At 28.9% G+C, this 21,399-nt stretch overlaps 1 protein-coding gene across 1 annotated transcript in view; it reads right to left on the reverse strand.

Moving 5' to 3' along the window:
• Window positions 1–19,771, reverse strand: part of LOC107455750 (somatomedin-B and thrombospondin type-1 domain-containing protein) — a 37,403-nt gene extending 17,632 nt beyond the window's left edge. Inside the window, exon 1 of the mRNA XM_087157437.1 lies at window positions 19,076–19,771. Within this exon, the coding sequence (XP_087013563.1) occupies window positions 19,076–19,325 (250 nt within the window). The 5' untranslated portion in view covers window positions 19,326–19,771. The remainder of the gene's footprint in view (window positions 1–19,075) is intronic.
• Between the last annotated feature and the right edge of the window lie 1,628 nt (window positions 19,772–21,399).

The following is a 21,399-nucleotide window of genomic DNA, read 5'->3' on the forward strand; positions in this document are numbered from 1 at the left end:
CTTTTGCGAATGGATCAGTTAAAAATGTACCAATGAAATAACATGAATTACAGTAACATTCTAAATAATAAATATATTTAAAAATAATAATGTAATTGTGTTTTTCCCCCTCTCAGATGTCCAATTAATTGAAAAAAAAAACTATTCTGGCTCTTTAAAACCAGTTTGGGTATGACTTTAGTTTATTCAAGTAAGTCAGTAAGTAAAAAAGAAAAGTAAAGTAAGTTAAGTAAATAAAAAAAAATTAAATGAAATCAGGACCCAGTTGATAATATAAAACTAGATTTCAAGAAGAATAGCAATGATATTATGAGTAAATAACGTATTTCAATAACAATAAGAAGAATTTTAAACCCCCTTTAAATTACCTTTAAGAATGTAAAAAAAAAAAAAAAAAAATGGCGAATATCCAACTTTTTTAAAATTAATAGCTTCCAGAAAAAATAAATTTTTAAACCGTGAAACACGGTGTTCTCAATTTTGAGTCTCAATATTTCAAAAGCATTGTTTTTTTTTTAACAAAAAAAGAAAGAAAAAAGTATTTTAAGTTTTGGCCGGTTTCCAGCGAAATTTTCAGCCTTCAAAAATAATACTTTCGACTTTCGAAAAATATACTTTTGTATTTTAACTCCGATGCTCCCAACAGCACCAAAATAAATTTTTTTCTCCATCTAGAATCTGAGTTCATTTATATATCTTCCAAGGTGATCGTAATATACATAGGAATAAATAACACAATAAATTTGTTGTGGAATAACAAACACTGGCTGCATCATAACAACTGGGTTGTTGACCTAGCGGGCTTGTTTTGATATTGAAGCCTCACTTTTCAGCGAATTTACTTTTCGGCAAGGATAGATTATCAAGCGCGGCATGTGCTTAGATAACAGATTTAATAAGGAAAAGGTTTGTATAACCCAAAACACTAAACACATCAACACTTCGCGCTCTATGAGTGTGAAGATCTATTATTTGAGAAATGTGATAAGAAAAAAAAATAAAAATAAAACAGAGGTTATTTTAGCATTATGAAATACTTGGAAAGTGATAGACATTTATTATTTGAATAGTTCGATGTAAGGGCCACTTCACCTTTATTATTTGAATGGCACCACTTCAGATCAATTTAGCTGAGTCGGTGAAAAATGAGTGATAAAATGCTGGTATTATTGCCACATCGGAATAAGTAAGTATGTGATAAATGCTATTGAAGGCAATTTAAATATTATTGTGAAGTATTTGCATTTATCATATTTTGTTTGGGTAATTGGAACGTGAATCACAATATTATTTTCGAAATATAGTGAGAAAAATCAACACGGCAGCCTTATGTTATTGCCCTTATTATTATTGGAATATATATGCTATTGAAGTTTAATATACACCGAAGAGCCATTACATTATGACCACCCTTCGTCTATAACAATGGGCTCGCCCAGGTTTTCATGGTTTCTCGCCCAGGAACAATGTTTTCATAGGGCACATTAGGACCCATAATCCTCATAGAACAATCCCTGACGTCTGTAAGCTACTTGAAAATAGTTGCAGACCAGGTTCACCCATTCATGACAACAGTTTTTCCTGCGGGGGATGGTGTTTACCAACAGAATAATGCACCATGTCATAAGGGTCGAATCGTCGAGGAACATTCCAATGACTTTTAAGTCATGTCTTGGCCCCCAAATTCACGTGACCTTAATCTAATAGAACATTTGTGGTCCTACTTGGAAAACCAAATTCGTGCTGCCACGCTACCCCCTCGCAATGTGAGGGAATTGCAGGACCAGTTGGTGAGCGCTTGGTACCAGATACCTCAGACTACCTATCAGCACCTTGTGGAATCAATGCCACGGCGGGTACTAGCAGTTTTGAGGGCTAAAGGTGGTCCTACATGTTATTAGCAGGGTGGTTATAATGTAATGGCTCTTCGGTGTATATGCTATTGAAAAAAAGTCAACATGCTGTTATGAAGCGCCTGCACCTACCATTTTATATTAAATAAATGGAATGCGAATCACAGTATTATTTTAAACTAAATATCGTAGAAATTTTTTTAAAAAGATGCATTTTAGTTTCATCGGAATATTTGAAAAGCTCCGAAATGCTATTATGAAGCGTTTAAATTTACCATTTTATATCAAGCAAATGGAATACGAATCACAATGTTATTTAAAAATAAATATAGTGGAAAAATTTTAAATGGCGGCTTTATTGCCACATCGGAATATTTGAGTATGTAATATATGCTATTGAAAATAATTAAAATGCTAGAATAAAATGTTTGCTTTTACTATTGTGGTTAGGTAAATGGAATGAAATTCACAATATTATTTTAAACTAAAAATAGTGGGAAAATCTTTTTTGCGCTATCATTGTCCTATCGGAATATTCGAGTTTGTGACATGTGCTATTGATAACAATTAAGATGCTATTGTAAAGTGTTTGCACTTATCGTGGTTAGGTAAATTGAATCCGAATTACCATATTGAATATATCAAATATAGTAGGCTATCAAATATTTTAGCCATGTTTTAAAAGACCTCGCATAATATTTGGCGTGACAGAAAAATATTATTTTACTATTGCATGTTAATCCTACATAATTTCTGGGTTATCAGAAAAAGACAAAAATACCGGATGCATACTTAAAAATAAACGAATATAAATTGTTCTTTTTGACTCATTTACAAGAGCCTGAACGACGAACATTTTTCAAATGAAACGTTGCCATTATTCTTAACACAATTATCACTTGAAATATTATGATTGGTCAGACAACCCGTTTATTTGTGTGCACGCTAAAATCTAGAACAACACAATTAATTATCAAACCTTATTTCAGAGCTCTGCACAAACTTGACAATGAGATTAGATTTATGCAAATCCAGTTCTGCAAACAATTGACGAATAAAAAGTTCTCAGAACATCCAATTATCCAACTTTTATAACCCACCTTGAAGCACGGGCATTAAAAGTGGAACTATTATTGTAAATGTCATATCTAAAACGGCCACAATTATACGTGTTTGCAGCTGTTTTTAGCTGCGATTTTAATCGCTGGGATCTATTACAAGCAGATGCTCAACAAGTGGGCAACTCTCCAGTTAAATTTATGAGCGTCGTTTTAAAAGAAAAAAAAAAGAGCCAGATCAGAATGATTCATGGTTGCTATAAAAAAAGCTAGTTTAGATGAACTTGGCAATGTAAGGGGAAAAAAAATCATAACATTAATGACCTTGAGAATTACCTCTTTTGTGATTGTTTCCAGAGTCTCAGCAAAGTGAAGTAATAAAAAAATGAATGGTAAGTATTTGTACTATAGCTTGAAGCATATTCATTTATTAAATAAAATAATATTAGCTACTAATCGATACATTACACATATAAAAATGAAACATTCCACTACAATTAAGTTTTCTAACACTGAAAATAAGAATGTAGAAAATATCACGGACACAACAAAAATAGATTAACTCGCACTAGTTTTGTGCATTATAAAACGGATTATTTTTTATATCATTCCAATATACGATATATATTTAAGCGTGAATTTATTTTACGGATGGATATAAGTGGAGCCATAAGAATCGTTTTTACAAATTTTTTTCTTCCGTCATTTTATCTATCTCCGATCATTTTATACTTTCTAACTATATGGTGTGACAACTATATAGCGATGCTATATCTAACTATATAGCGTCGGGAAGTACACATATATAACTAAAAAAATGATAAAATGAAAAAATAATTCTTCAGTTTTTTTTTCTTTTTTAATTTATTATTTTATTTAATATGTATTGCATTTTTAAAAAATTATATTTATAAAAATTTAATTAGCGCCACCTATCGATCCGTAAAGCAACTACACTGTTAAATAAAGTAGATCTCAAATTGGGACATACCCTCTTTTTTGCTATATTTTCAAGAATTCATGAATATTGTCCACAAATTTTATATTCCCCTCTAAAATGGATACGCATTCTACAATAAAATTGTTACGTTCCACTATAAAACGTATACATTCCACTATAAAATCTATTCATTGTACCATTAACACATATATTCTCTACAATAAAATCGATATATTCCACTATAAAATGGATACGTTCCACTGTAAAACGTATACATTCCACTATAAAATCTATTCATTGTACCATTAACACATATATTCTCTACAATAAAATCGATATATTCCACTATAAAATGGATACGTTCCACTGTAAAACGTATATTTTCATGAATAATTTCTCCGATAAAACCAATATATTCCATAATAAAATAGTTACGCTCCACTACAAAACGGATGTTTTCGTCGTAATTTCTATAAACATTATAATGAGATGTTTGCCATTTCAGAATTATTAAAACCAATGCCCCAGATAGTTTTTTTTTATTCATCATAAAACAACATGATTTGAAAGAAAATTCGTTTAAATATAGTTTAAATTAGATTAGGCTAGTACTAGATTTCTGAAAATCAGAGATCATTTCTTTTTAACATCATTAATGCAGGTGCAAAACTACTTCTTCAATTCAATCGTCTTAAGTTTTTTAGTGGTACTTTAATGAAAGAAGTCTTTTGATTCGTGCAACATTACAGAGTCAAGTCACCAATTAAATTTAAAAGATATCAGTGGGACTCCAATGGCAGTTCCCATAAATGAAGAGATCGGATTTATTGACATTGACATGAAACGGCAGGGGTAAGATAAAGAACAGTATGTTAGAGATATAGTTTTTCATTATTAGACGAGAAACATTTTTGAAAAACCATTGACAGTTGATAATTTACTCGGGGTCATTGAAAGTACTTTATATTTTATATCATAATTATTCTTAGCATAAAAAACCTATTTGAGTCATAAAAAATGTAATATAAATCCTTTTTTTTTTCATTATTTTTAAAAAAAGTAGAAAAGTGGCACATCCATTAATATTTTATAAAAAATATTTAACATCCAATTTATAATATAAATTGAATGCTAAAAATGTATCCTATATGTACTATATGAATTTTATATAATATATATAGGATACATGAGCGTGAAATGATAAATTGTGAATAATTATAGATTATTGTTAACTAATATATCTTACTTGACAATTTTTTTTTTACTAGATCTTAGTTAGTTCCTTTGCTGACAGGCTAACCGTGGGAAGTTCTTGTGGTCTTCCTCTCCATGTAACACAAATGCGGGTTAGTTCCATCAAAAGGTCCTTCACGAAGGCAAATTTCTTCCTATACTTGATCCGAAAGTTCTCTCGTCTTCTGGATTGGGTTCGAAATTGCAAGGCTACGGAGTTCAACATTAGTTGTCGTAAACCCAAAAAATTGGGTCGGCTGTTCAACGATGGTTATTAAATAACATAAGATCATAGATCTTAGCTAATAGCCGTGACGGCTCTGGGGATAGAGCGTTCGCCTTCAATGAGGTGAACCGGGATTTGAACGAATTCCGCATCCGGCTTTCACCGACCACAGTGCTGACGTAAAATACCCTCAGTGGTAGACGTATCATGAGTTAGAGTCTCCTTGTCGTCAGGCTAACCGTGGCAGGTTTTCCTTTCCATGTAACGCAAATTCCGGTTAGTTCCATCAAAAAGTTCTCCACGAAGGCAATTTCTCCCAATACTTGATCCAGGAGTTCCCTTGTCTTCTGGATTGGGTTCAAAATCACAAGGCTACAGAGTTGAACATTAGTAGTCGCAAACCCAAAAAATTGGGTCAACTGTTCAACGACGGGTGTAATAGATCTTAGTTAACGTTAAAAAATGTAGTTGAGTTACGTGAAAGGAAAGATTCATAAACATATAAAAATATTTCATATGTACACAAAAAAAAAAATAATTTAGCACACCTTTAAATTATGATTGCTATTTTGTATAATTACAGATTTTTAACTAAAAGATCTTTGTTGAAATGTAAAGAAATTAGTAGATTTACTTTAACTGAAAGCGGCTTAGTCATTAATAAAACGAATAAGTTTAAAAAAAAATATAAAACCATTTAATTTATGACGATTACAGTCTAATTACGACCAATTACAGAGTTTTTAACTACAATATCTTTTTGAATGTGAGAAAAAAAATTTAATTTTGCGAATTCTAAAAGATGCGTTGTCACAAAAATCATATAATTTAACAAATCTCGAAAGCGTTCACTGTAAAAAAAATCCGGATTACATTATGGTGTGAATTATGGGTACTTTTACAGCATCAACGGTTACTAAAACATCCATTTTTGCAGTAAAATATTATAGCATAATCTTTGCAGTGATATTTACTTAATGAGCGTGATTCTGTGATTTTACGCAATTATTACTCTAAAAATTACAATTTATCAGATTTTTTGTTCCGTAGCATGTTCCGGTAAAAATATATTTTGCCGTAATAAGTACCGGCACTCTTGAGTTCCAGTACTTTTTACCGCAATTTGATCCGGAATTTCTTACAGCGCGTCAGTTAATTATTTTACAATTTCTGACTAGCATAATAATAGACTATCTTAAGAACCAGATATTAATTTAAAAGGTAGTTTTGAGTAATAAGTTCTTGAGTAATAGTCTTGAGTAATAGATAGTCCTGAGTAATAAAAGTTCTATAAACTTCAAGATTCTTAGTTTTTAAAAAGAATATTCTTCTATTCTAGAGTATTTTTTTAAAATCCTATTTAAGAGTATTCAAGAGATATCTTCAATATTCTTTTATTCTAGAGTATTTTTTTAATTCTATTTAAGAGTATTCAAGAGATTATCTTCAATATTCTTCTATTCTAGAGTATTTTTTTAAAATCCTATTTAAGAGCATTCAAGAGATTATCTTCAATATTCTTCTATTCTAGAGTATTGTTTTTTATCCTATTTAAGAGTATTCAAGAGATCATCTTCAATATTCTTCTATTCTAGAGTATTTTTTTAAATCCTATTTAAGAGTATTCAAGAGATATTCTTCAATATTCTTCCATTCTAGAGTATTCTTTTTTTTATCCTATTTAAGAGTATTCAAGAGATTATCTTCAATATTCTTCTATTCTAGAGTATTTTTTTAAAATCCTATTTAAGAGTATTCAAGAGATATCTTCAATATTCTTTTATTCTAGAGTATTTTTTTAATTCTATTTAAGAGTATTTTTTTAATTCTATTTAAGAGTATTCAAGAGATTATCTTCAATATTCTTCTATTCTAGAGTATTTTTTTAAAATCCTATTTAAGAGCATTCAAGAGATTATCTTCAATATTCTTCTATTCTAGAGTATTGTTTTTTTAATCATATTTAAGAGTATTCAAAAGATTATCTTCAATATTTTTCTACTCTGGAGTATTTTTTTAAAATCCTATTTAAGAGTATTCAAGAGATTATCTTCAATATTCTTCTATTCTAGAGTATTATTTTTAATCTTATTTAAGAGTATTCAAGAGATTATCTTCAATATTCTTCGATTCTAGAGTATTGTTTTTTATCCTATTTAAGAGTATTCAAGAGATCATCTTCAATATTCGTCTATTCTAGAGTATTTTTTTAAATCCTATTTAAGAGTATTCAAGAGATATTCTTCAATATTCTTCCATTCTAGAGTATTGTTTTTTTATCCTATTTAAGAGTATTCAAGAGATTATCTTCAATATTCTTCTATTCTAGAGTATTTTTTTAAAATCCTATTTAAGAGTATTCAAGAGATTATCGTCAATATTCTTCTAGTCTAGAGTATTTTTTTTAATCCTATTTAAGAGTATTCAAGAGATTATCTTCAATATTTCTCTATTCTAGAGTATTGTTTTTTTTTTAATCTTATTTAAGAGTATTCACGAGATATTCTTCTATTCTAGAGTATTTTTTAAAATCCTATTTAAGAGTATTCAAGAGATTATCTTCAATATTCTTCTATTCTAGAGTGTTCAAGTAGAGTATTTTTAGTTTTTAACAACGACAAAGCCAATCAAAACAATAACAGATGGGCAAACTCTTGTGTCTTTCTTCTTTTTGCAAATTTGACGAATGTTGCAATTTCTTTTCCTTATGATCTGTTAATAAAAAGGAGTACAAAAGGGGCCTTTTTATACAGTGAAAATAATATTTACAACCCGCGGATGGAAATTTCCTCAAAAGTTCAAAGAAGACTTAAGATCCGGAAACTCTTAATTCAGATCCACAGTAAATGAACGTCAGCGCCCACGTCTTGAAACCTATTTGATGCACGTCGTCGCCCTCTTACAGTTTTTTTTCTCTCTCCTTTTTTTTAGGCAATATAAATTACGATTATTACTCTTCACAAATCTTTTTCTGGTTTCCTACCATATTTCTTTCCCGTTAGTATCCAAAAAAGATGTAGTTTTGAGGGAGATTTGGAAGTAAAGCTATTGCTTTCTCAACGGGTAATAAGGGAGGAAATGTATGGTTCCTATCGGGACATGAATAATTATTGTTTAAGGTGTTGCCTGATTTTGAAACAGACTAATATATCTACTGTAATGCGGCAATTAGTATTTGAAACGTAGTACTCCGACAATTATCACACATTACAATATTGTCAGACTTTGAACTATGAAATTCAACGGGGCATCTCAATATATCTTTACTCGGGAGGTTCCAGGTGTACAATTGAGGTTCCTATGTGAATTGTAGCGTCAATTTATCTCTTGTTTCGCTACTGTTGTAAAAATTCTTCTTCAGGTAGTAAAACAGTTGAGAGCCATGGTTTCGTCGTAATCGAGAAGACAAAAATACTGCAGTCTTTTTTTTTTTCTAAGTGGAATACATATAGCTTGGAAACTTAACTGGATTCAGGCCTATTTAATTTGGAAGATGCAGTTTAATAGAATTATATAACAGTTTTCTAATAAGTTAGTCAGAAAAAGATAACAAATGTTTAGATTCCAAATTGTACCAGAATGGCTTTCAGTAATGGGTTAAGTTTAATTTCTTCCAGATAAGGCCAACACTATATTTTGTAATACTAGTCCTAGATATAAATTAATCATGGTCCAATATTGAAAGCCATTCTAGGACCAATAATGCAAACTCTTAACACCCCATGACCTTATATTCTGAACCTTATATTCTTGTAGGATCCATGATGAGCCAATTTTAAGTCCTACTGGGGGGCCAAGATTAGACAAAATTAGCTCAAGCTACTTTAATATTAAGAAAAAAAAGTAAATTTCAGAACAGGGGCATTGCTAGCAAATAAAGAGTAATTTATTAAGATGTTCCCACAATTCTCAAATTTGAAATGACCCAATACACTTTTAAATATTCACAAACTGATTCGCCGATTCATCACTAGACCAACTAACTGATTTCTGTCTTCCTTTTATTTTCTGATTCCTTGATTCATTAATTCGTTCACTCACATACGCAGACACACTGATACACTAATACTAGCAGATAGTTGTCAATTCGTCCCTCCTTTTTTTCATCCTTTATTTACTCGCATATTAAGAATCATTCAGGGTAACGATTGCAGTTGCGAGCGCTATCAATAAAATGCATGAAATGATGATTGCTAATCCATATTCTCTTTACACAAGCTGACATAGAATTTCAAACACAAAAAAATTTACAATTTACTTAAGAAATGCCATATCTATCCATCTTGCAGCAGTGTTTGCTTAAAAAAAGGTTATTTGGGTAAATGTATATGAAAATAAAATCCAATTTATACACCTTAAAGAAGAGGAATTGATGAAGTTCAGTTTATTCATAATTTTTTTTTTTTTTTTTTTTTTTTTTTTTTTTTTTTAATTTTTTTTTTTATAACGGCAGGCACTGAACTTTTCGTTCTTCGCCATAGAAGATGCCGGAATTGTTACTCATTTAGCGTTACCCAGTGGGCACCTGTGAACCAAAGTCACGGAGGCGAGCAACGTTACCCACGCCATACTGCCACAAACCCGTTCATAGGGTGGGCCACATTCACTCATTCACACAACAGAAGACAACACAGAGAGAGAAACATCCATGCCCAGAGCGGGATTTGAACCCGCGGCCATTGGCTCCGCAGTCAAACACGCCAACCACTCGGCCACCTGGCCGGCAGTTTATTCATAATGGATTAAACAAGTTTCGAATTAATTATCGACCTGTCAAATAGTCAAAAGCTATTTAAAAATAGAGAAAAAACTAAGAAATATTTAAACATAAGCTATCATAGGTCTGGGTGTAAGAAAAGAAAAGAAAAAATTAAAAACTCTATATTCTCCCCTGCCATTGATTTCGAATTAAAAAAAAATTATATATTGCACGCTAGAAATCACAAGCGCAATCATGCAAAATATTGTAGAACATAGTATTCGTTTTAGAGGATAATTTTTTAAATCTCTTTTATTGAAATAAAAAGGAAAAAAAATTGTTATTTTCCTCTTACGCCCAAAACAAGGGAGAAAACATGATTTTTCAATTTGTGAGAGTAAAAAGAAAAGAAAGAGGGAAAAAAAGATTAATTCAGGTTTTACTGTTTTCCTTATACCTTAGATTGATAGAAGTTACATTTGGAATAAATTTAAGACTCATTTTATATTATAAAGTAATTTTTTGTTTCAATCACAAAGATATATTAACAGGATAAATAACGTTTGCAAAAACGTTTTTAAAATATTCGTTAACTACTTAGATAAAAAAATAGTTGAAGAACATTTAATGCAGTATTTTAGATGTACGTTTATTTCGAAATGACTGATAGGATTAAGGATTAACCTAAAAAACCTTCTTAATCCTTAAGAGCAGAAGACGAAGAGATTAAAAAAATGATTCTAGGGGTGTTGCCAATGTTTCTGATAACCTGTAAATCAAATTAGAAAGCTTTTAGGATGGAAAAAAATTCTGATTAAAATAACAAAATAAAATTCAGAAATTTTTTCACAGACACACCCTCAAAGGCGAGCTATTATCTCTAAAAGCATGCTTACACGAAACAGGTTATGTATCTGTATTCATAATTTTTTTTTTATCTTGATGGTTGGTAGTTTTTAGGAAAACGATTTGTGTATACAATTTGGAATAAATAAAAAAATTACATAATAATTCATTTTGATGAAATTATTTTATAGTTTATTAAAGCACTGAAAAAAAATTAAATGAGAGAATTTAATGTAACTTAATTATTTCTCCCAAATAATATTTAATAGTTATAGGTTATATTTTTACTGACATGTATACATTTATAATATTTTATTGATGTTATGGTCAGTATTTTTATTGATATTACAATATTCAAGTGCAATGTCTTGAGAGGGAGAGCTAACTTAAAAATGATGTTAATGAGTTTTTTTTTAAAATATCAAATTTTGAAACTTTAAAATATATTACAAATATAAAGATAATGGCCAGCTTATGAATGATTCGCATAATAGTTCTAAAAAGTCTGGCATGCTATAAAAGTCTTCGATTTACTTTACCACGTTTTTTGAACCTTTTAAATATGCAACAAATATAATGGAAATAGCAAGCTTATGAACGGTTGGCTTTAAAAGTTCTTAAAAATCAGACATGTTATAAAGTCCTTTAATTGCTTTCCAAATTACCATGTTTTCTAAACCTCTAAAATATCTAACAAATATAATGGAAATAGCAAGCTTATGAACGGTTGGCTTTAAAAGTCCTAAAAAATCAGACATGTTATAAAGTCCTTTAATTGCTTTCCAAATTACCATGTTTTCTAAACCTCTAAAATATGTAACAAATATAATGGAAATAGCAAGCTTATGAACGGTTGGCTTTAAAAGTCCTAAAAAATCAGACATGTTATAAAGTCCTTTAATTGCTTTCCAAATTACCATGTTTTCTAAACCTCTAAAATATCTAACCAATATAATGGAAATAGCAAGCTTATGAATGGTTGGCTTAATTGTCCCAATAATCTAAAAAGTTATTTAATTACTTTCCAAGTTACCAGGTTTTTTAAACCTCTAAAATATCTAACAAATATAATGGAAATAGCAAGCTTATGAATGGTTGGCTTAATAGTCCTAAAAATCTAAAAAGTTATTTAATTACTTTCCAAGTTACCAGGTTTTTTAAACCTCGAAAATATCTAACAAATATAATGGAAATAGCAAGCTTCTGAATGGTTGGCATAATAGTCCTAAAAAAATCAGATATGTTTAACGAAGTTCTTTAAGTATTTCCCAGGTTTATCCAAATAAATCCTTTATCTGTTTATTTTGTCTTTTCTTTTTTTCTTTAAAAAAGAAAAAAAAAAAACTAGAACTAGGCTGATTATGTCTTTTCTCACATTGTAGAACTCGTTAATTTAGTTCTAGAAAAGCTACGATCAATATCAAGACTAGAAAATCAGTTCTCAGTAATTTCCAAATAAGATCAAGAAACTGTTTCTTTCCAAAGTAACGCTAAATGATTTGATAACCTTAAATTACCTAATCACGTGTCTCAATTACTTTCAATCATCAGATGTCGGAAGGGGAGTTAAAAATATGTCCAATTAATAGAATGCAATGATCGAAAAAGAAACAGCTGCACAAAGAAACAGCAACCCAAATGAGAGGGAACAATTAACAGTAGAAGACACAATGGGGTCAGGTTCTCTGAAAACTAAAGGGTTGGTGGTGGAATGCTGTTAAAAATTATGGAAGGAACGAGAAAATATCGTGTTTCAAATAAACATCCCGTTCATAAATTTTGTGAATAATAATTTTGGAGGGGTATATATATCACTTATGAGATTTTATTATTTTTATTCATCGTTATTTTTTCCTTCTTATATTCTTTCGTTGGGGGTGAACAATTTGCAGCTTGGGAACCAAATGTAGCCTTCCTTGAATGGGACAATATTCGACTCAAAATTGGACAATATCTACACAAAAACGTTTATATCTTGGAATCTTCTGAGAAAATTATGTTTTCATTTAACTTTTTTTTATAACAAATACACATTGAAACAAATGCAGTCAAAATATTTGTTTAAAATTTAAAAATGAATAAGATTTTTAGAGATATATGTAAAATTATTTTTTCCCCAATATAAGTTAAAAAATATAAAATTATTATTTCCGCAGTAAAAGTTAAAAATCTGCTGTAATTTTATTATTTTAAAAGAAGACAAAGTGTGCAAAACTTCATTTATTTATTTATTTTTATTTAGAAACACTAATCTTATACTTGTTAAATATTATGTTTATTTCCTATACTTTTAGGTTTTAATTTTTATGCTAAATTAATATTGTTTTTATTACACCAAGTAAAAATTGAATTATTATCAATTAACATAAAAACTAAATTCATTGTCGCCTAACGAACGCTGAACAAAACAACTTGAAAATTATTTAGATAATTATGCTTTAGAATTACTCAAGAATTAATGTGCTGCGTCCGAACTTGAATTTTTATACATACGTGTTACAAAACAATAAAAAAACTTAACGCTTGTATTTCTATTAAACTTAAAATATTTTCTTTCTACTTTTGCCGTCACTAAATACATATTTAGTATAATTTATTTACCTTAGGTAAAAAGAATGACGTAAGAGTTTTTGACATTTTTTTCCATGAAAATTGTTTCCTTGCGTCTAGCAGGAAAGTAATGAGCTAAAATGTCAATAATAGCGTCACTTGAAACACATTAAAGAGGAAAATGATGGATTTTAATGGAAAATGACACTAAAATTAAAAAGAAACGAAGGAAATGTTAGTTAATGAAGAAAAAAAATGAAGAAACGAAATTTAAAAATATCCTATTCACATTTCATAAGTTTCATCCCAATAAAAGTAATGAAATTTATAAAATTTTATGGAACGCATGCAATTTGTTTCAACGTTTTTTTTTACCCGATAACTGTATACGAAAGAAAAACTGTAATTTTTACCTTTGAGTTGACTTTTTTGATATTTGCAGGCATTGAATTTTTAACAAAATTAAAGCTGCGCATTTTAAAATCAAAAAATTAATGTCTTAAAGAAATATTATTAACAATAGAAATTAAAAATGCTTGAAAAAATTACTTCAGAAAAATAAACTAAATATTCTGAAATTTTCTTACATTATTTTTCTTGTATCCAGATCATAATCTGGAATACTATTTTGTATAAAAATGTTAAATGTAATGTTTCTTTAAAATCTTCCTCTTTTTTTTTTTATAAAAAAAGTTAAAAATCTCCAAAATTTAATACCGGTATGCAAAATAGCAAAAAGTAATTAAATCTAAAATTATTTTTAAAGAAAACTGAATTTAATTTACTATTTACTGCATTCAAATTTTGTTATAAAGTAATAATTTAATATTTTTTAAAATAATAAGTAATTTAATATTTTAATGACTGGCCATCAGCCATTGTATCTTCTTGAATTTAAGTGTAGTATTTACAACATTTACAATGTAATATGATTTATATGTAATTATTTAAATTGTGAGACACTGAGAGTTTTTAATTGTTCATTTCATTCATTTAAAGGCAGTTAAATTAAAAGCTATCTGGCTCTAAGTTGGCGAGATCGTCGGGTCTTGCTGATGAGCCAACAATTAAACGAATCATAAACTTCTTTTCTTGATGTAACAAAAAAACTTAATTCGGATCAGAATTAAAAAAATAAGAAAATGCAACATTATTAAGTAAACACTTTTTAGAGCTTGAGCACTTTTTATTAATTTAAAAGAAATTAAAAACAATTTGTGTCAATATTATTGTGTAAAAATTATCACATAAAAATATTTCCAGCGATTCTTTATATATAACAAAGATATATTTTTAGAATATATCTTTATCATATAAAGAAATATAAAAAGTGTTTTATATTTCCTTTCTGAAAATAGAAATACGGACAGCAACAATATTAGCATGATTAATGTTTAATTGTTTATTACGAAAATGAAACAAATATTTTCACAAAACGAAAACACATTTTATTTCAGTCCTCGTATTTATGATTTACTTATTGTAGCTAAAAATATTTTGAACGAATATTTCAATTCCGATAATTTTTTAATTATTATAGTAAATTAGAATATAACGGTCCACATTCATTTTTCTTTGAGAAAAAGCTTGATTTTAAAAATGCATTGAATAAATTTTGTCGGTTACTCGCTAAAAGTATTAAAGAGTTTATTTATTTTTTAATACTTACCTTATGCAAATGAGACTGGCAACTATTGAAAATTAAAAAAAAAAAAAAAAAAAAAAAAAAGCATATTCCATTTTGTATAGATGTGGCATAGCATTTAAAATAAGATAATTCCTCAGGTTCTTTAAAATTATTTTTAAAGCATTGAATGCATTTGGAGAGTTTCATGAATTGAAGTAATTTATAAACGGAAGATATCCAAACAATCTTAAGGTTCTTAATTTAACAGGGTATTAAAAATAGCCGTTCATTTTTGAAAACTGCTTTCTCAACAATTTGGATAGGATGCGTTTTGCATTCGATTATAATTTACGAATACGACCTTTTTTGTGATTTTTAAAGAAAAATTATCCGGAAAAAGTAAGTTAAATGCTAACTCAATTCTCTCTGAGTTGATTAAAAAATCGAACAAAAATTACTCTCCTTATTTTAAAAGTTTCGACTGTATGTATAATGTAAATAATGTTCATAAAAAGTTAGAAAAGGTAATATTATTCTCTAAATCTTGCTTTGTTTCGTGCTTTAAGGAATAGTTTTATATAGATTTGTGAAAACTAACCCCGCAATACTAACGGAAATTGTAAAATAATTTTTGAAATACATCAATGATTTTTTTTTAAACTAATGCTTTTTCTGTGAAAAAAAGATTTACACATTATGAAAATTTATTATATTTTATAATATGGAAATATTTTATATAAATTATAAGCATACAATTCTAAACATTATAAAATTATTAAGGTCTATGAAAACTAGTATGAAATACCTTCCTCTGAAACAAAATATTCTAATATCGCATTTCTTTTTATTCTGGATAAGCACATACTTATTAATACTTGTATATTTGAAAATAAGGTTAAACACAATTAAAAAAAAAAAAAAAACGATACTAAGTTTTTTTTTCCACAACCGAAGGTAAAAATTTTTTTAGTCTCACATTAATTTAGGGCACCAAATGTTTAACAAACGCATTCTTCAGGCTCATTGCGATATTTTCGGCATCGATGGTTTATAAACCGTTGTGTTAGCATGTCAGTTTTTCGTTTAAGTTACCACGTACAGCGCCCAAAATAAAAGAAAAACGGATCACATTGAATTACTTTTGATCTAATGATCGGATCTTAAAATTTTTGCACTCAATCTGAATGGTTCGAGGGGGTGACCTGAAATATACTAATTAATTATTCATTATTATTAAAAGATTCGTGTTTTGAAAATTCATTTTCTTAAGAACTATTCAACAGATGTTGCTCACATTTTGTATTTTTCCATGTAAAATTACATCCTTTGAAATGATCTAAAGAATTGTATACTTTACAACGCAAAATATTTTCGACTGTTATTAAATAAAGTAATACAAAATAAATAAATATTTACTTAAAGTTATTTTTTGCATGGAATTATCTTTGGATAAACGAGTTTCATAATTTCATGCTAACATTTTTCAGTTCTCTTAAAAAGTTCTCGAGATGTATGGAAATACGCAAAAATTAAAATTAACATTAGGGGGTCTAAATTTTGGACAGCTCTCTTGACCAAACTATGAGGGCCATATTTCCAAGATTGCGGCTACCCCCCTATATTTTGGAGATCAGTAATCTGAATACGTCGAAAAAAAGGGTATGTTTATTCATAGAAAGTGCGTTTTGTGTTTGATTCCGTAACTTAATATATCGTCTGCACTAATTAATTAGCATGTTTGAGGTCACCCCCTTGAATCATTAAGAATGAGTCCTAGAACGCAAAGATCCAATCATTAGATCAAAAGTTATTCCAAGTGGTTCGTTTTTTATTTTGCAATTGATGGACTGTACTGGACTGGAATAATAGGCTCCACCAATAATCCATTATTTACTTAATACTAGGTTATTTTTATGAAATTATTTTTGTACAATTGTAATAAAATGTGAGATTTTAAAATATAATTTTTTTAATATCAATACACTAAATAAATTGCTAAACGATATGCATTAACGAATTATTGCATCAGCATTTCTCATAGAACTTTAAAATTTAAAAGAAAAAAAATTAAGAATAAATCATTAATTTTTGTGATAATCATACTACATGTACTCACATACCAAAATATAAGAATAATTAATAATATTTCCCTGCAATTAAGACTTATTTATTTCATGTAATTTGCAGTGTTTATAACATAAATACCTGATTAGAAGCTTAATCTTTCTTCATATAACTAGATTCAAAGTTAAAATAAGTAGATTCCTTATTGAAATTAGAGTCAATTAAGTAAATAAAATTGAAGATTATATTTTAACGTGTCGAAAATTTTATTTTTTATTTTAGCAATTAAAAATCAAAGATTATTCGAATTTTAAAAGCTTAGTTTAAATTGTGCAAGAAATAAATTTAGATTAAAATCTTTAACTTGAATAAAGAAGACTTTTGCTATAAGATAATAAGAAGAATGAATGAGCATATGAAGAATTTTTTTACTTTTACATAAGAAATTAAATGAAATTGAAATTGAATTTATTTTAATATAGTGAGAAGGTGGTCGGTAATAGTCATCATGACTTTGCATAAAATTTAAAATAACCCCATTTTATACTTTATGAATACTTTTAATGATAAGACAACATTGTACCCAAATCATATTTCTTAAAACTATTTTAATGCAAAAAAAAAAAAAATAATATTTATTAATTTTATATTTACCGCAAACCAAATTTAAAAAAAACTGTTAATAACATTGTTAACTTTTAATTAACTACATTCCTTATTATTATTATATTATCCTTATTACTATTATTATCCATATTATTATAGGTGGGAAAAAAAGTTCTGTAAATACTTTGTTTCTCTTAAAATATCGAAGTCGTATTTCAACCTAATATCTACGCTTATTTCGTATATAAAAGCAATTTCATTAGTAAAGTCAATTATTTAATTCAAGAGTTCATTTGATTTACAACTCTTGCAGTTCTTAAAGAGAAGAACACCGTGATAGTATAAAAGAAAGATGTTTTTTCCCCCAGTGAATTTAAAATCGTAAAGTAAACAAAAACGTTCACATTCATTTTTGCATTAATTTGTATATTTTAAAGTAAATCTAAACTGGTTGATAATATAAAGCATAGAAGACAAAATGGCCACTAGACCGATATTGTATGGCTCCCATATTGAGGCACCTGAGAACAATAGATACGGACACAACTCCCAACTTTTGTCTTTTCTTAAAGTTATGGCTTAACTCCCTAATCAAAAATTGGAAATATAATAAGAACAAAATCCTTTTTTCAAGGAAGTTAGCATAATTTTTATGCATGCTGCGAAGTTTAAGAATGAATCGGGTGGAAAATAAAGGAGTTATTGTGTCTAAGTTATAGGAGTTTAGTATAAAATGGTTGAATGGAGAAAACACTAGCTTGCTTAGGTTTATTTCATCTATAAGGTTTATTTCTATTAGGTTTATTAGGTCTTCTATTAGGTTTATTTCATCTATCAAGTCAATAGGCTCTTTCGTATTATGAATTTAAACTTTTAGAACAATGATTTCACAAATAATGAACTGCCAGAATATGTAAAATTGAAGAAAAAAAGTTTTTTTAAAGGTTTTCTTTTTAAAAATCAATGTAAGGAAATGCTGGAAAACGAGCATATAATTTGCTTTTCCCAAATCTATAGGACTACATTCTCACGTAAGTATAAAATACATAAAATTAAAAAAATTTTTTTTTATACATTTTTGCTTTTAAAATAAAAATTCTGAAAAAAAGTAAAATAATTCACTATTCCATCTTGGTACGATGGTACAAAGCTTATTCAAAAAATTCTTTCAACATAAATCTTTGTTAAACCTTAAAAAATATCATGTATAAAGAAAAGTAATACGAAATTTTTTTTCTATATTTTTATTTGCTTGAAACATGCAAAGATTAAATGGTGAAGAGATGTATTATATATGCAACAATTAACACCTTAGAAAAAAAAAGAAAGAAAAAAAGAGTAGACAAAGGGAAAAAAAACACAAGACGACATACCTTCACAAGCTTCCTTAAAATCATGACAACAATCACCCACTTTTAGACAGGCGTGATCACAATAACAGGGCTTGTCACTCAAATCTTCGATAATGGCATTAAGGGGCGCTTCCTGAACTACACACGTGCTGTCCCTGCCCGGGCAACAAAGCCCCGCTCGCAGACACGATCCCGCCCCGGGACCTTTCGAGGGCTGGTTCATATGGCAGGACCCGAAAGCCAGCAAGGTTGCAAAAGCCACCCAAAACATAATGATAAGGTTCTCTTAAAAAAAAAAAAAAAAACTAATTAAAAATAGATTAGCGACTTACACAAAAATTAAATAAATTAACAACGCATTTCATAAATTAAGATTGATTAATGTTTTCATCGAATAATCATAAACAAATTATGTTCGAATTAAGGTAATATATAGGTAAGAGAACTTATTGAATGTATTGCTGGCTTTCGAGAGGCCTGAGTTGCATTTAAAATTTGTTTAGCTGTGTCGGGTGTATAAAATAGTTCGGTATCAGGGTGAGTGGGAGCAGGGGGTGTAGGGTTGAAAGAGAAATGGAGTGCGAAGGTTTATAGAAAAAGAAGAGTAAAAACAAGGCCCCCAGATGATTCAAGAACGAGAGAGCGAGAGTAAAAATAAAAATAAAGAAAGGAATATGATCCGCGGCCAATGAATTTGGAAGAAACAGTGATGACGGGTGGGACTTGGCTCCATTTTGGAATAACAGATTGTTGCTTTTATCGCCAGTTTGGCACGTTCGATAACGCTAGTGAATTTGATATTAATTAGCTCTGGAGCTTATTTGCTTGCGAATGGCATTGCGCTAAATACCGAGAATAATTAGTGCGTGATTATCTTGGTGACTTTTTTTTATCATAGATATTTAAGGAATAACATAGATATAGGACAATAGGAAAAAGGGCGCTTAAATATCTGATTAAATGGAAGAAATTATACAAACACCATTCATTATTGTTTAAAGCTTTAAATGACTTCTACAATTTAAGTTAAAGGAAAATTTTCTTCTCTATATAAAACGGTAAAAATTGAAAAGAAAACTCAAAGTAGAAAAAAGAGGCACTTATTCATTACTTCGATTTTTGAGTATTTCGCTAAGTAGTTTAGCCTGAGTATTTTAAAGTTGCGCAGTTAACTTAATAGCATTATGCTTCGTAAATAACTCTTCCTCTATAATATGTGAAAAAAAAGTATCTGGTTTTATCCTCTGTTTAATTGCTGTTAATAAATAAAATTACCATAAACTAGTGGGCTGTGCCCCCTGCTCGCTAACGCTCGCCAACCCCCGAAAATTGCTACGCAATATTATATGGTTTGCTTCGCAAACCAAGCTCGCTTCCCTCGCTACTAACTTAGGTACATTTCAAATGCACAAAATTCTAAGAATTCAAAACAATCATTCAAATCCATATAAAAACTTCTTTTTTTAAAAAAAAAAATTACATCTTTTTAGTAAATACTAAGTCATTAAAATAAATTTGAATTCAAATAAATGACATGTAATTCGTTAAACATATTAGAAATGTACTATAGTATAATTCGTGATATAAATCAAAAATCGTCAAATAAATTCGTAATATATAAATTCGTGAAAAAAAGCGCTTTCGACAAAATACTAAAATAGAGATCTATCGGCAAAGACTACTCACTTCTGCCTAGCTTAATAGTATGAGATTGCCGCAGCTGATGCTCTCTGGTTATTTCAGTTTCCGTTTTTAAAAGCACTATATGTTGAGCCACCTCAGCTAGATTTGGCATGTGGCATTTTTAGCGACAATCATTGGTCGATTCGCCGTGAAAGAGAAATAGTAACGTAAACAAAACAAAGCAAACGTTGCCACCGGCGGAAAAGAAATACAGCCAAAATTTGGGAGCCACGTTAGAGAATTATATATATTAGATGTTGGTTTCAATTTTCTCTGGAAAGAAAGCATTAATTTTTTAATGCAAAATATCCGTTTCACGCCGCTAAACTGCTAAAAGCGGTATTTTTCATGCGTGTGTCATATTTTAACTGCAAAATATTTATTTTCAAATTAAATAAATTTGATTTACAGTAATACTTTTTTACTTGCAAAGCTATGCTATGAGTTCAAATTAATTATTATGAGTTCGAATTGTTTGATAGAAATTCTGATAATTAGTTGTAAGTTTAAATTATAATATTTGCTGTGAAATCAAACTATTTGCTTTGAGTCAAATAATTATTGTTACGAATCATAAGCTATGTACAAATAATTACCACTTATAAATGTAGTGCAAGTTTGTTTTAACTTTTAAGGTGCAAAGTGATATTTTTCATGCTTGT

This window comes from Parasteatoda tepidariorum, chromosome 2 (assembly GCF_982258835.1).
Source record: "Parasteatoda tepidariorum strain Cologne lab strain chromosome 2, Ptep-v5.0, whole genome shotgun sequence".
In the NCBI taxonomy this organism is placed as follows: Eukaryota; Metazoa; Arthropoda; class Arachnida; order Araneae; family Theridiidae; genus Parasteatoda; species Parasteatoda tepidariorum.